At 41.8% G+C, this 14,985-nt stretch overlaps 1 protein-coding gene across 1 annotated transcript in view; it reads right to left on the bottom strand.

Moving 5' to 3' along the window:
- Positions 1-14,985, bottom strand: part of LOC126143752 (Down syndrome cell adhesion molecule-like protein Dscam2) — a 726,918-nt gene that overhangs the window by 273,060 nt on the left and 438,873 nt on the right. Inside the window, exons 13-14 of the mRNA XM_049915449.1 lie at positions 1,333-1,471; positions 856-975 (exon numbers count right to left, since the gene is read on the bottom strand). Of these exons, the coding sequence (XP_049771406.1) occupies positions 856-975; positions 1,333-1,471 (259 nt within the window). The remainder of the gene's footprint in view (positions 1-855; positions 976-1,332; positions 1,472-14,985) is intronic.

Here is a 14,985-nt window from a genome sequence, read left to right as displayed (position 1 = left end):
CGTTGTGAACAGCACACGCTTACAGCAGAAAGACGACGTACAGAATGGCGCACCCACAGACTGCGTTGTCTTCTATATCGTTCACATCACTTGCAGCGCCATCTGTTGTTGAAAATTGTAACTACTGTAATTTCGAAAGTTTGTCCGCCTGAAAATGTACCGTTGTCCCAAGCATATTGCAACAAACGGTGTATTTCTATCGCTGCTCGTTTAGTTTTTATTGCCGTTTAATATGCCGGTCATTTTTGAAACACCCTGTACATACGTAACGTTTCGCATTCGTAGCATTGTTTTCGGCTAAAGAAAAAAAAATGCGTTGCATTACTTTCTGGGCAACCCTCGTATGTTTAACATTTTGAGGCAACCTTACTCTTACAAAGAGTCTAGACGATCTGCTGAAAATTTCAGAAGTATATGTAGAACTCTGACACCAGAGTCACGCCGCCAAAAGCGTTTATGTGTTTCGTTGCTGTAAAAATATTTCTATGTCAATGCAGGTCCACCACAACAATTATTGTAGTTAAAAAAATTACTTTTCATTCCGAACAAATTAGACTTTTTATTTGACAACGTTTTTCATATCACTATGTTTCTCGTTCGGTTTCCAAGAAAAGTGTTCGTTTGCCAAATCTTAGGCCTATTCTGACAGGACAAGACTTTACTAACATAAAATACTGCTTATCTCATTAGTATGTACTACAGATATGATGAAAATCCTGCTATTATTCAATAACTCACAGGTAATTTGCAGAAGTAGTATTGAAAAATGATATCGTCTGCTTTGTGACTTAATTTCTTACTTATGTGAGCGACCTTCTTTTGTGTCGTCACAGCAGTGTTGTAATATTTGCTCACCTATGCCACGGAACCAGGAGATAGTTGGCTGAGGAAATCCGTGTGCCTGGCAGTGAACGGACAGGGAATTGCCCTCCAGCGTAGATGTATCCTGAGGTTCTTTTAACCACTGTGGTGCAACTAAAAGAGAAGACAGAAGCGTTACTAAAACTTATTGTTTTCCTAGCTGTAGTAATTTAGAGGATGAGTTGAAACAGAAAGAACAACATTTCTCCTTGGTTTTTATGTAATTTTTAAAGTGAAATATTTTACGCTTATGGTGCAAATTTTGTGTTGTGAGCATATTTCACAGTGCAGTTGAAAATAGCCAAATAAACTGAAAACGAAGACACATATTTTTATCCATGGATTCAGGAGAACTGAGGCCTAATGTACAAATTTTTATAACTACTTGCTTTTTTTTTAATTTTACGTCTGCCTTTTACTGACATTAGCACCTAACAATAGTCTGCCTGGAAGGCATGAGGAATGTCTTACCGTTAACCTGGAGCTGTGCTGACTGGTTGACTGTAGCAGCCGTGTTGGAAGCTAGACAGGTGTACACACCGCTGTGTTGTGAAGTGACCTTGTTAAACACTAGAAGGCTGAAGAAGTCACCTCCTTCTTTTTCAATAACCTGAGAAAAACAAAGAGCAATGTTTATATTTGAAATGCATTACAAAAAAAGCACACAGACTTACTGTGACCCCTGTCCTTACTTGTATTTAGTGTTACATTCGAGTTGATCGCTTGTAACACGGTGGTCGTCTAACTGCGGCCCGAATCAAGTTTCAAGTGCCCTGCGGTTTTCAGCCGCATTTTACGAGTGTAATGACACGCATCTAGCAACGAACAGGCGAACCTAAAAGCGACCACAAACGTTAAGAGCTTCTTAAGAGTATAATTCTCCTGCTCAGTAACAAACAAAAATACTTCCAGAGAAAGTAAAATTTTTAAGTATGCTTAATTTTAAACGCCGTTTCTGAATTCGGTCGCTAACCCAGGGACAGTAGGGTAGCGCAACACACTGGCCAGCGAATCTCGTACGGATCAGCTGCCATGGTGTTAAGTTTTGACACCTTCAACATGGATTCATGAATGCGCATTACGGAGACAGTTATCTCCAAATGCGATACTTATTTATAGAGAGGAACACAAAATTAATTTTGGCTGTTGTAATACAACATAGTCAGTACAGAAAAACAGGGACTTAAATAGTTTATCAAACTTTTGTGATAGTGTCTCAGATTCAGTAGTGCATTGGTATAACTTCATATACTATTATTAATCAAAGTCATTCCTACTCAATACCACCTCACCACGTAACCAGAGAGTTTCATAGCTGTAGATAGCTGAGGTTGGCGGAACTGGAAACAGACCACAGTCAACACAACGTGTTGCGAATGGTGGCGATCAGTACATTAAGCCCGCCGACCAACTCACGAAGGAATTATTCGAATGGGGTGGAAATCTATAGACGTGATGTGCATGTACACACATACAAATGATTACAAATTCAGAAAAATTGGATGATTTATTAAAGAGAAAGAGGTTCAGAAACTGAGCAAGTCACATCTGGCCCTTTGCAAGCAGTTATTCGGTTTGGCATTGTCTGATAGTGTGTTGAAGTCCTCCTGAGGGATATCGTGATAAATTCTGTCCAATTGGCACGTTAGATCGTCAAAGTCCCGATGTGGCAGGACGTCCCTGCCCATAATGCTCCAAACGTTCTCCATTGGGGAGAGATCTGGCGAATTTGCTGGTCAAGGTAGGGTTTGACAAATACGAAAACAAGCAGTAAGAACTCAACGTGTGCGGGTGGGAAACAAAACGGGGCGTACAATATCGTCCACGAACCGCTGTCCTGTAAGGATGTCGCAGACGACAACCGAAGGGATCTTGCTATGAAAGGAAATGCTGTCCCATACCAACACTCCTGGTTGTCGAGGGTGGGCGACAGTCAGGTTGTCATCCCGCTGTAACGCCGGAAATGCATATCCTCCTATTTCCATCTATTGTACTATAAATTTGTTTTCCTTATTTTTGTTACCTGAATATATGACATTTCTGTGTCTTCATATATTGTAATTGTTTTACAGTTTGTATATATATATATATATATATATATATATATATATATATATATATATGTTTGTTTGTTTTGTGAATATTATTTGTATTTATACGCTGGGTCTGGCCTAGGGAAAACTATGCTATCGAACGGATACGTCGATAGGTCGTGTGGAGAACCAGAGTGTTTAGGATCTTTGGTAGTGTTAACTCGGCCGCGTGGAGCGCGGGCAGAGCAGAGTCTGGCTGGAGTAGCGAGTGGAGCAGGTGTGTTGTGTGACGCTCCCGCGAGTTGCCGCGCTTTCGGGGTTTGGCAGCATGTAATTGCGCTCGACTTGCGATGATAGTTTCTGACATGGTGTCGCGGACGGGAAACATTAACTAGCGCACATCAAGAGCCCGTTTCATCTGGTGACCGTGTCGAGAAGAAGGCGCGCCAACATCCAGCTTCTGCAACAGCGACGGCCGACAATGAGTGACTGTCGCCACCTCCTCGACCGACGGCTTCAAACCTTCAATCAACCGACAAGGAAGACTGGACACACGTAAAGTTTTAGAACTGTATGGCAGACCTCAGCTTTTCAAACTGTTCCATTTTCGTCACTATAATTACAGCAACTTAGCATGAACGTTTGTTGCTCATTGTCCCAATTGCATTACCAAGCAGAGTCCCTTCCTTTTCCGAAATGAACCCGAGTGTCATTGAAATTCAAACGCCAGCATTAAAGTAATATAGCTAATTCGTTTTCACTGCTTTAATTTCAAAGTTCAGTTAAGGCATTCATAGCTGGCTACAATATTTAGATTACACAAGCACGAATTAAGAGTGCGAGCTTTGTTACCGTATTTTAGCTTACCTGTGACTGCAGCTCAGCTTGGTACGTACTAAATTTTACTATTGTTAATTGTTCAGAATCATTTAATTCAAGTTCAAAGTTAAATCTCTTATTTCAAAATTGCGTAGATTCAAGTAGCCTTTGAAATGATTGTTGAGGTAGTCCAAGACTAACCGTATTTTACTGAATTTCGATGTGCTTCAGAAAGAAAGCTCACTATTAACTTCAGTCACTAAATTAACTTTCGATTTTCCTGTTTTATTAACTCTTTTGCTAAATTAAGTCAGAGTGTAGCGAAATTCATTACTTTTGGCAAACTTTCAGTTTTCACACTACACGTGTCAACCTTCAGTTGCCACGCTTCTAATGCTAATTATATATGTAATAACCTTTCTTTTTCAGTTACTATAGTAATTGTCCTTAGGACTGGCGACCGTAATTTCCCCTCAAATCTCAAATATCTAATTAACGCTAGTTAATTGTTAACGTAACGGCCGCACATTTACTTTCTTTATTAACTTTACCCCTTTTCAAAATTAATTTCCACCAGTTTCATTAGCATTTTTCCTTTCATTTAGATGTAACCCTTTCCTCCCTCTTTACCGACAGATTAACTTTGGTGATGATTGCTTTTCCCAAATTTCCATTAGGTACACGCGGTTTAATTTTTCACTGTCATTAAGGTCGATAAGTGAGGGGGAGGTTACACCACCACTGTCTGTGGCGTCTTCAAAAACGTCCTCGACCTGAAATCTGATTGAATAGAGTAGAACTGTCTTCAGGGATGAGTCTCGCTTCGAACTGAGCCCCGATGACCAACGAAAACGTGTCTGGAGATGCCCCGGACAATGGTGGGATACCAGCCTGACTGTTGCCCGCCATGTGGCCCAACAGCCAGGAATGATGCTCTGGGGTGCCATTTCTTTTCGTCGCAGGGCCCCTTTGGTTGTCATCCGCGGTACCATTGCAGCACAGTGGTATGTCGACAGTATCTAGGCCCATTTATTGCCCTTCATGGAAAGCCATCCTGACTTGCATTTCAGCAAGATAAAGCCGCCATACGGCGAGAGTTTCTACTGCCCGTCTTCGTGCTTGCCAAATCCCGTCTTGGACAGCAAGGTCGCCAGATCTCTCCACAATTGAGAACATCTGGAGCGTTATAAGGAGGGCCCTCCAACCAGCTCGAACTTTATACGATCTAATGTGCCAATTGGGCACTATGGCACAATACAAGGTGCAGCTAGAAAAAAACCGGACTGATGCTGGAAAAAACATTTATTTACAATTATTTACAATTTCATGTTATCTCCTTCAATGTACTCTCCTCCTCAGTCTCTATACCGCTCCATACGAATTTTCCAGTGTTCATAGCAATGCTGCAGATCATTTTCGGTAAGTCCATACATTACTTCCGTCGCTTTTTCTTTTACTGCTTCAACAGTCTCAAATCTAGTTCCTTTCAAAGCTGACTTGACTTTAGGGAAAAGAAAAAAGTCACAGGGGGCCAAATCAGGTGAGTAGGGTGGATGATCTAAGATGGGAATGTTGTGTTTTGCCAAAAACGTCTTCACTGACAACGCACTGTGAGCTGGGGCATTGTCTTGGTGAAGGATCCATGACTTTTTTCTCCACAAATCGTTCCGTTTTCTCTGTACTCGCTCACGTAGGGTAGCCAGGACGCTAATGTAGTAATGCTGATTCACTGTTTGTCCCTCTGGTACCCAATCAATGTGCACAATCCCTTTGATGTCAAAAAAAAACAATCATCATTGCCTTGAATTTCGATTTTGACATTCGTGCTTTTTTTTGTCGTGGAGAACCAGGAGTTTTCCAATGCATCGATTGGCGTTTAGTTTCGGGATCGTAAGTAAAAAACCATGATTCATCACAAGTAATAACATTTTGTAAGAAGGTGGGATCACTTTCAATGTTTTCCAGGATGTCAGAACAAATCATTCTTCGGCGTTCCTTCTGTTCAATTGTGAGACACTTTGGAACCATTTTTGAACACACTTTGTTCATGTTGAAACTTTCATGAAGAATCTGCCTAACACTTTCCTTGTCAACTCCTGTTAACTCAGACACTGCTCTGATTGTTAAACGGCGATCTTGTCGAACAAGTTTACCGATTTTTTCAATGTTTGCATCAGTTTTTGCTGACAATGGTCTGGCAGTGCGAGTGTCATCACTGGTGTCTTCGCGGCCATCTTTAAATCGTTTAAACCACTCAAACACTTGTGTTCGCGATAAACAATCATCGCCGTACACTTGTTGTAACATTACAAACGTTTCACTTGCAGATTTTCCTAGTTTGAAACAAAATTTGATGTTAACACGCTGTTCTTTCTGTACACTCAACATTTTCCGACGCACAGACAAAACGTCAACTACTTAAAACAGACGCCACGGGCAGACTGAGTGCAGGAGGCAGATGAAACTCGAGCAGTAGGCGGAGCGAGAGTCACGTGACAGGCCACACGACTTTCAGCCTTATTGCATTCGTTTTATTGTTTCACCAGTACTAGTCCGGTTTTTTTCTAGCCACACCTCGTATCCCTCAGGATGACATACAACAACACTGTCAACCAACGCCAGGCCGAATAAGTGCTTGCATAATGGCCAAATGTGGAGCAACACGGTATTGACATGCTCGATTTATGAAGCTCTCTCTCTTGAATACATCATCAAATATTTCTCAAATTATAATAATGTGTTTGTCTGTACACGTACATCACATCTACAGATTTCCATCCCCATCCCATTCAGATAATTCCTTCGTGGTGCGTCGTTTTTTTATGTCTTGGAATACAGTACCAATAACAAAAGTGGACAATAATTACAGAAGCGCAAGTTTGCAAGCGCTCTTCAGATTATGGAAATAAAGACCTATGAGGCTGAGTTTTTACATCCAGTTTCCTCGGTGTACTTACAGCCGCGTGAATGACTTATCATGGAAAGAGAGGTTTACCCAACGTCTCGTTTGTTAATTGTAACTGCAGTGTGGTTAAAATTACTTTGCACTTGATAGTTGAGCGCACGTGTTGCATGGTATCTGACAAGGGGAGGCCACGACGTTTGGAACACGGATTTTCTGCAAACTTCGTACACTCGTAGTACTCCACTAGGACAACAAAACGTGTAAGCAGTAGCGCTACTCCTTAAGCGTTATTAAGAAAATCGCAAGACAATTTCGGTCGTCAAATATATACCTGTGCGTGGCCATTTTTACCATGAAGCGGCAGCAGTTGAGTGAATGCCGCTACGGTAGCTCAGCGTGTTCGGTCAGAGGGTTAAGCTACCCTCTGTAATAAAAAAACTGACTGAACGGATCAACGAATAACCTGAACGCATGTCATAGAACGTCCGCCACGAACAAATTCAAGGAACAAGATAGAACAAAATTAATAAAAACAAAGTGGTTAGCGTTGAAGCCCAGTAATCGTTGGGTCGCTGCATCGAGTCCCGTTCGTCAGTATTTTTCTCATTTTCAACACAGTCATTTTCTTTACTATTTATATTACAATTGACATAATGGAAAAAATACGTGTAATCGGATGAACTTCTATTAAATTTACAATGTTGTTTGGCAGTCTACAAATTTTTATTATCGCAAGTAATATAATATTCATAACTACCGACTAGTAAACGACCAAACGCATAAAGTGATACTGGAAATGTATGCTTGTCCGTGATTTGAGAAATCCCTCATACCTGGAAGGAGCCCAAAGCGACTTGTTACCTCCAAGTCCATGAGCGGCACAGACGGCTTTCGAAAGATGTACAATTCGTCGTCGCTTTCGACATTACGAGTACAACTTGCAGGATGGTATTTTTCGTAAAAACATAGAAAACATAAAGTTAAACGGCACCAGCTGCATTGAATAAATGCCATGTTTCCGCATACGCAAGGTCTTTTGAGGTTTTCAGTGGGGAAACAAACCTCGTTAACATTTTCAAAAACCTCTCTTTCAGACGATAATTTGGAAACAAACCATGCATAACGCAGCATTTCCTGAAATATCGGCGCTGCTAATTGGTCATGTAGTATCGACTTTATTTTAATAGCGTCTTCACGAGAAGCAACTTCCCGTTCTCTTTCGATTAAATACGAACAACCTTGTAGACACGGACAAGCATACATTTTCAGTATCACTTTATGCGTTTGGTCGTTAACTAGTCGATAGTAAATTATATTATTTGTGATAATAAAAATTTGTAGACCGCCAAATAACATTGTAAATTTAATAAAAAGTTCATCCGATTACACGTATTTTTCCCATTATATCAATTGTGCCGGCTGTGGTGGCCGAGCGGTTCTAGGCGCTACAGTCTGGAACCGCGCGACCGCTACGGTCGCAGGTTCGAATCCTGCCTCGGGCGTGGATGTGTGTGATGTCAAATGGTTCAAATGACTCTGAGCACTATGGGACTTAACATCAGTGGTCATCAGTCCCATAGAACTTAGAACTACTTAAACCTAACTAACCTAAGGACATCACACGCATCCATGCCCGAGGCAGGATTCGAACCTGCGACCGTAGCGGTCACGCGGTTCCAGACTGAAGCGCCTTTAACCGCACGGCCACACCGGCCGGTTTGTGTGATGTCCTTAGGTTAGTTAGGTTTAAGTAGTTCTAAGTTCTAGGGGACTGATGACAGCTGAAGTTAAGTCCCATAGTGCTCAGAGCCATTTTTATATCAATTGTAATATAAGTAGTACAGAAAATGACTGTGTTGAAAATAAAAAAAACTGACGAATGGGACTCGATCCAGCGACCCAATGGTTACGGGGTTTGAACGGTACCCAACTTTTTTTTTTTAATCTTGTTTTGTTCGCTTTTGTTCGTTGCATCTGCTCGGTGCGGACGTCGTGAGACATCCGTTTAAGTTCGCTGTTGATCGATTAACTCAGTTTTTATGTTACAGAAGGCAGCTAACCCTCTGACCGAACACGCTTTTTTTTCTTTTTTTTTCATTTTGTTCGATGTCGATCGTTGTGTTTGGTTGTCGCGGACGTCACATGGCATCCGCTCAAGTTCGTTTGTTGATCCTTCCACTCAGTTTTTTTTTTTTAATTACAGAGGCCAACCAGCTCTCTGACCGAACACGCTGAGCTGCCGTGGTTCAGGATAAAAATGGCCACGCACAGATATATTTTGGACGACCGAAATTATTTTGCGATTTTCTCAATAACGCTTGAGAAGTACGCGCTACTGATTACACATTTTATTGTCCTTAAAAAAAAAATTGCTCTGAGCACTATGGGACTCAACTTCTGAGATCATCAGTCCCCTAGAACTACTTAAACCTAACTAACCTAAGGACATCACACACATCCATGCCCGAGGCAGGATTCGAACCTGCGACCGTAGCGGTCACGCGGTTCCAGACTGGAGCGCCTAGAACCGCACGGCCACTTCGGCCGGCTTTATTGTCCTAATGGAGTACTACGAGTGTACGACGTTTGCAGTAAATCCGCGTTCCAAACGTCGTGGCCTCCACTTGTGAGTGGGCCCGTCATACATTGCAGCCTAGACTCGAGCGAAACAACGCTGCTCAGTTGCCATTAACCCATGTGCTGCGTTGTAGCTGTCGGTGGGCCGCGACGGGTGGCGAAACAACGCGACCCCTTTCGTCGGCTGTCAGACGTAACGTAATTTTAACCGTACTCTATAATGATAACGGTGTCTCACATTATACTAATAGATTCCACTTTACAAGATGCAATGAGGATTCCATTCAATCGAATTGGTGCAAATATGGACGAGATAATAAAAAAAAAGTTGTTCACAAGGCACATTAATTAAAATTATTTTATACTCTAATTTACTTTGTAATTATAGAAAACAAAGATCGAGATTAAACTTCACACCTGTATTTTTGTTACATAGCCTATCACATATGAAGGGTGCACGAAAAAGGGGCCCCTAGCCTTTTTGTATTTTCCTCTTGTAACAGGGCTGTATCACCGTGGGAAGTAAGGGCACATCACTATTTTCTGCTGACAAGGGAACCTCCCCATCGCACCCCCCCCCCACCCCCTCAGATTTAGTTATAAGTTGACACAGTGGATAGGCCTTGAAAAACTGAACACATATCAATCGAGAAAATAGGAAGAAGTTGTGTGGAACAGTGAAAAAAATTAGTAAAATATACAAACTGAGTAGTCCATGCACAAGATAGGCTGCATCAAGGATAACGTGAGCTCAGCAGCGCCATGGTCCCGTGGTTAGCGTGAGTAGCTGTAGAACGAGAGGTCCTTGGTTCAAGTCTTCCCTCGACTGAAAATTTTACTTTCTTTATTTTCCCAAAGTTATGATCTGTCCGTTCGTTCACTGACGTCTCTGTTCACTGTAATAAGTTTAATGTCTGTGTTTTGCGACCGCACCGCAAAACCGTGCGATTAGTAGACGAAAGGACGTGCCTCTCCAGTGGGAACCGAAAACATTTGATCGCAAGGTCATAGGTCAACCGATTCCTCCACGGGAAAACACGTCTGATATATTCTATATGACACTGGCCACGGCATGTGCGTCACATGACAGGAATATGTTGTCGACCCACCTAACTTGTACACTCGGCGAATGGGTAAAAAGATTCTTCTACCTTGCCCGATTTAGGTTTTCTTGTGGATGTGATAATCACTCCCAAAAAGTGATGAAAACATAAGAGTTTGTCACATAAACTGAAAATAAAAAATTAAACTTTTCACTCGAGGGAAAACTTGAACCTAGGACTTCTCATTGCGTAGTTACTCTCGCTAACCAGGGGACCACGGCGCTCCTTGACTCCCAGTCTCCTTGATGTTGCCTATCTTCGCATGGGCTACTCAGTTTGTATATTTTACTAATTTTTTTCATAGTTCCACACAACTTCTTCCTGTTTTCTCGATTGATCTGTGTTCAGTTTTTCAAGGCCTATCCACTGTGCCAACTTATAACTAAATCTGAGGGGGGTGCGATGGGGAGGTTTCCTTGTGAGTTCTGCATACGTACTCTCCTTAACATATGACCCACACTTTTTCTAAAATTCTTCCAATAAACCAAAGTCGACCATGCTTATCTGTTCGTTCCATTTCACTTCACTTTGCAATATTACACCTAGATACAGGGTAGCGCACGAAATGTGTCACCATTTGTTTTGTACATAGTTTGTGTCGCACCAATATCCCGTTGAGCATCTTAACAGCAGCAGCACTAGAGCTTGGAGAAACAAATGAGTAACGAAATGACGCATAATTCGATAGCGTCGCTACGAGACTAATGTCAACAACTTGGCCGACAGTGGACAACTAACAACGCAGCAGCGATCGGCAGGTGTTTTACTTTTTCACCAAACGAAAAGTCCTGTTGCGACTCAGAGGCGGTTTCGACAGCAGTTTAACACGACATGGACCTTTCGCAACAGAACCATTCACAGGCTGTATGTTCAATTTATAGGGGAAGGATCAAGGCTCTTTCGAAGTCTGTTTGTTCGTCGGAAGAACGTTGATGCGGTTGCGCTACAGAGAAGCCCCGACAAACCGTGCAGAAAGGCAGCAGTGCAACTAGGCATATCCAGACGCTCCTTCAACGGATTCTTGAAAGTGACTCACCCTCCCTCCCCCCCCCCCCCCCCCCACCCGGCCGGATGACCTCTGATTAGAAGCCCAGTGCAGAAGAACACAAACGGCAGAGGCTACTGTTTGCCCTCTGGGCGTAGGATAGTGAACAAACACTCAACAATGTTTGATTTTTCAGTCAAGGCACATTTTCATTCTTACTGCGTAGATAACAAACAAAATATCCACGTAATTGCTTCATGTACGACAACATCATGCTCCGAGGATTACAGTGTGCATGACAATTTCCATTCGCGGACTTATTGGACCTTTTTTGTTTGAAGAAACTGAGAAACTGTGAACAGTGAACGTTATTTGATCATGCTCCGCAGTAACTTTGTTCCACGGCTTCTTGCTATTGCATTGCCCTTAAAATGCTTATTCAAAAAGAAAATGATGACTCATTTCCTTCATCACCCTGGCACACTACTGATGCTGTATTCAAACATTACTGGACTGTTTTCTCTACTCATCTGCATTAAGTTACACTTTTCTACGTTAATATGAAGCTGCCACTCGTTACCCAGCTATAAACATTGTCTGACTCATTTTGAATCCTCGCACGGTCAATCAACGACGAGTTTCCCGGACATCACAGCATCATCAGCAAACAGCCGCAGATTGCTGCTCACATTGCCCGCCAGATGTCGTAGGAGTAGATCACAAGAAAACGCCAAGTATGGGGCACACCGTCCCTGCGCCCTTGCTGCCACCCCCTCGGCTTGAATAGAATAATTAATGTCTGTTATACTGTCAAAATTAGTTACTATCAGGACGAGAAGAGAAGAAAATAGAAGTTTCAAAGAAAAATACAAATAAGAGTTTTGTTTTATGAGTGGACACAAATAAGGTACAACTTAATGTGCCGCAAATGAATAGATACAATATATTTCGCCACTGTACAAATAAGCATGGCTCATTTACAGTAGTTTTTCCTTTAGAGTCAAGTGAAAGACAGGAAAAAATTGCTCATCGTCAGTCGCAGTTGGGCAAAATGAGGCTGTCACGAAAGCACCGTACGAAGCATGTAATATTGCAAGATAAAATATGAAACCTTTCACTGAAGCTGAATTAGTAAAGTAATGCATGGTGACTGTTTCTCAAACTTCGCGTCAACGTTTCTCAGACAGTAAAGAAATATTCGCTGAAATAAATAAGCTTAAGCTTGTGGAATCTATAAGGGGCAATCAAATGGGAACGATAAACGATACATATTATAAGAACGAAGCAAGTAATCTGTTTATTATTTCATAAGCAATCGCCATAACTGTTAACATATTATTCCCCTGTGAGACAAGTAGGTCACTGCCTCGATGGAAAAATATTTTGAAAAAATGAAAAAAAAAAACCGCGATTGTACCCAGCGTGCATTTCTTTTTAGAAAGTACGTCTTTGTCCCCCCCCCCCCTCCCCCCCCGAAGACTGTTTCGCTTATGGTGCAGAAGTTTCGACGTATCTTCCAATACCGATCCCTCCCCAAGCGATTTCCACATTTTTGGTTGTTGTTGTTGTGGTCTTCAGTCCTGAGACTGGTTCGATGCAGCTCTCCATGCTACTCTATCCTGTGCAAGCTTCTTCATCTCCCAGTATCTACTGCAACCTACATCCTTCTGAATCTGCTTAGTGTATTCATCTCTTGGTCTCCTTCTACGATTTTTACCCTCCACACTGCCCTCCAATGCTAAATTTGTGATCCCTTGATGACTCAAAACATGTCCTACCAACCGATCCCTTCTTCTAGTCAAGTTGTGCCACAAACTTCTCTTCTCCCCAAGCCTATTCAATACCTCCTCATTACTTACGTGATCTACCCACCTTATCTTCAGCATTCTTCTGTAGCACCACATTTCGAAAGCTTCTATTCTCTTCTTGTCCAAACTAGTTATCGTCCATGTTTCACTTCCATACGTGGCTACACTCCATACAAATACTTTCAGAAACGACTTCCTGACACTTAAATCTATACGCGATGTTAACAAATTTCTCTTCTTCAGAAACGCTTTCCTTGCCATTGCCAGTCTACATTTTATATCCTCTCTACTTCGACCATCATTGGTTATTTTACTCCCTAAATAGCAAAACTCCTTTACTACTTTAAGTGTCTCATTTCCTAATCTAATTCCCTCAGCATCACCCGACTTAATTTGACTACATTCCATTATCCTCGTTTTGCTTTTGTTGATGTTCATCTTATATCCTCCTTTCAAGACACTGTCCATTCCGTTCAACTGCTCTTCCAAGTCCTTTGCTGTCTCTGACAGAATTACAATGTCATCGGCGAACCTCAAAGTTTTTACTTCTTCTCCATGAATTTTAATACCTACTCCGAATTTTTCTTTTGTTTCCTTTACTGCTTGCTCAATATACAGATTGAATAACATCGGGGATAGGCTACAACCCTGTCTTACTCCTTTCCCAACCACTGCTTCCCTTTCATGCCCCTCGACTCTTATAACTGCCATCTGGTTTCTGTACAAACTGTAAATAGCCTTTCGCTCCCTGTATTTTACCCCTGCCACCTTCAGAATTTGAAAGAGAGTATTCCAGTTAACATTGTCAAAAGCTTTCTCTAAGTCTACAAATGCTAGAAACGTAGGTTTGCCTTTTCTTAATCTTTCTTCTAAGATAAGTCGTAAGGTCAGTATTGCCTCACGTGTTCCAACATTTCTACGGAATCCAAACTGGTCTTCCCCGAGGTCGGCTTCTACCAGTTTTTCCATTCGTCTGTAAAGAATTCGCGTTAGTATTTTGCAGCTGTGACTTATTAAACTGATAGTTCGGTAATTTTCACATCTGTCAACACCTGCTTTCTTTGGCATTGGAATTATTATATTCTTCTTGAAGTCTGAGGGTATTTCGCCTGTCTCATACATCGTGCCCACCAGATGGTAGAGTTTTGTCATGACTGGCTCTCCCGAGGCCATCAGTAGTTCAAATGGAATGTTGTCTACTCCCGGGGCCTTGTTTCGACTCAGGTCTTTCAGTGCTCTGTCAAACTCTTCACGCAGTATCTTATCTCCCATTTCGTCTTCATCTACATCCTCTTCCATTTCCATAATATTGTCCTCAAGTACATCGCCCTTGTATAAACCCTCTATATACTCCTTCCACCTTTCTGCCTTCCCTTCTTTGCTTAGAACTGGGTTGCCATCTGAGCTCTTGATATTCATACAAGTGGTTCTCTTCTCTCCAAAGGTCTCTTTAATTTTCCTGTAGGCAGTATCTATCTTACCCCTAGGGAGACAAGCCTCTACATCCTTACATTTGTCCTCTAGCCATCCCTGCTTAGCCAATTTGCACTTCCTGTCGATATCATTTTTGAGACGTTTGTATTCCTTTTTGCCTGCTTCATTTACTGCATTTTTATATTTTCTCCTTTCATCAATTAAATTCAATATTTCTTCTGTTACCCAAGGATTTCTATTAGCCCTCGTCTTTTTACCTACTTGATCCTCAGCTGCCTTCACTACTTCATCCCTCAGAGCTACCCATTCTTCTTCTACTGTATTTCTTTCCCCCATTCCTGTCAATTGTTCCCTTATGCTCTCCCTGAAACTCTCTACAACCTCTGGTTCTTTCAGTTTATCCAGGTCCCATCTCCTAAAATTTCCACCTTTTTGCAGTTTCTTCAGTTTCAATCTGCAG

This window comes from Schistocerca cancellata, chromosome 1, assembly GCF_023864275.1.
Source record: "Schistocerca cancellata isolate TAMUIC-IGC-003103 chromosome 1, iqSchCanc2.1, whole genome shotgun sequence".
NCBI classification, from domain to species: domain Eukaryota; kingdom Metazoa; phylum Arthropoda; class Insecta; order Orthoptera; family Acrididae; genus Schistocerca; species Schistocerca cancellata.
The sequence above is the reverse complement of the archived record's forward strand: the minus strand, read 5'-3'. Positions and strand labels throughout refer to the sequence as shown.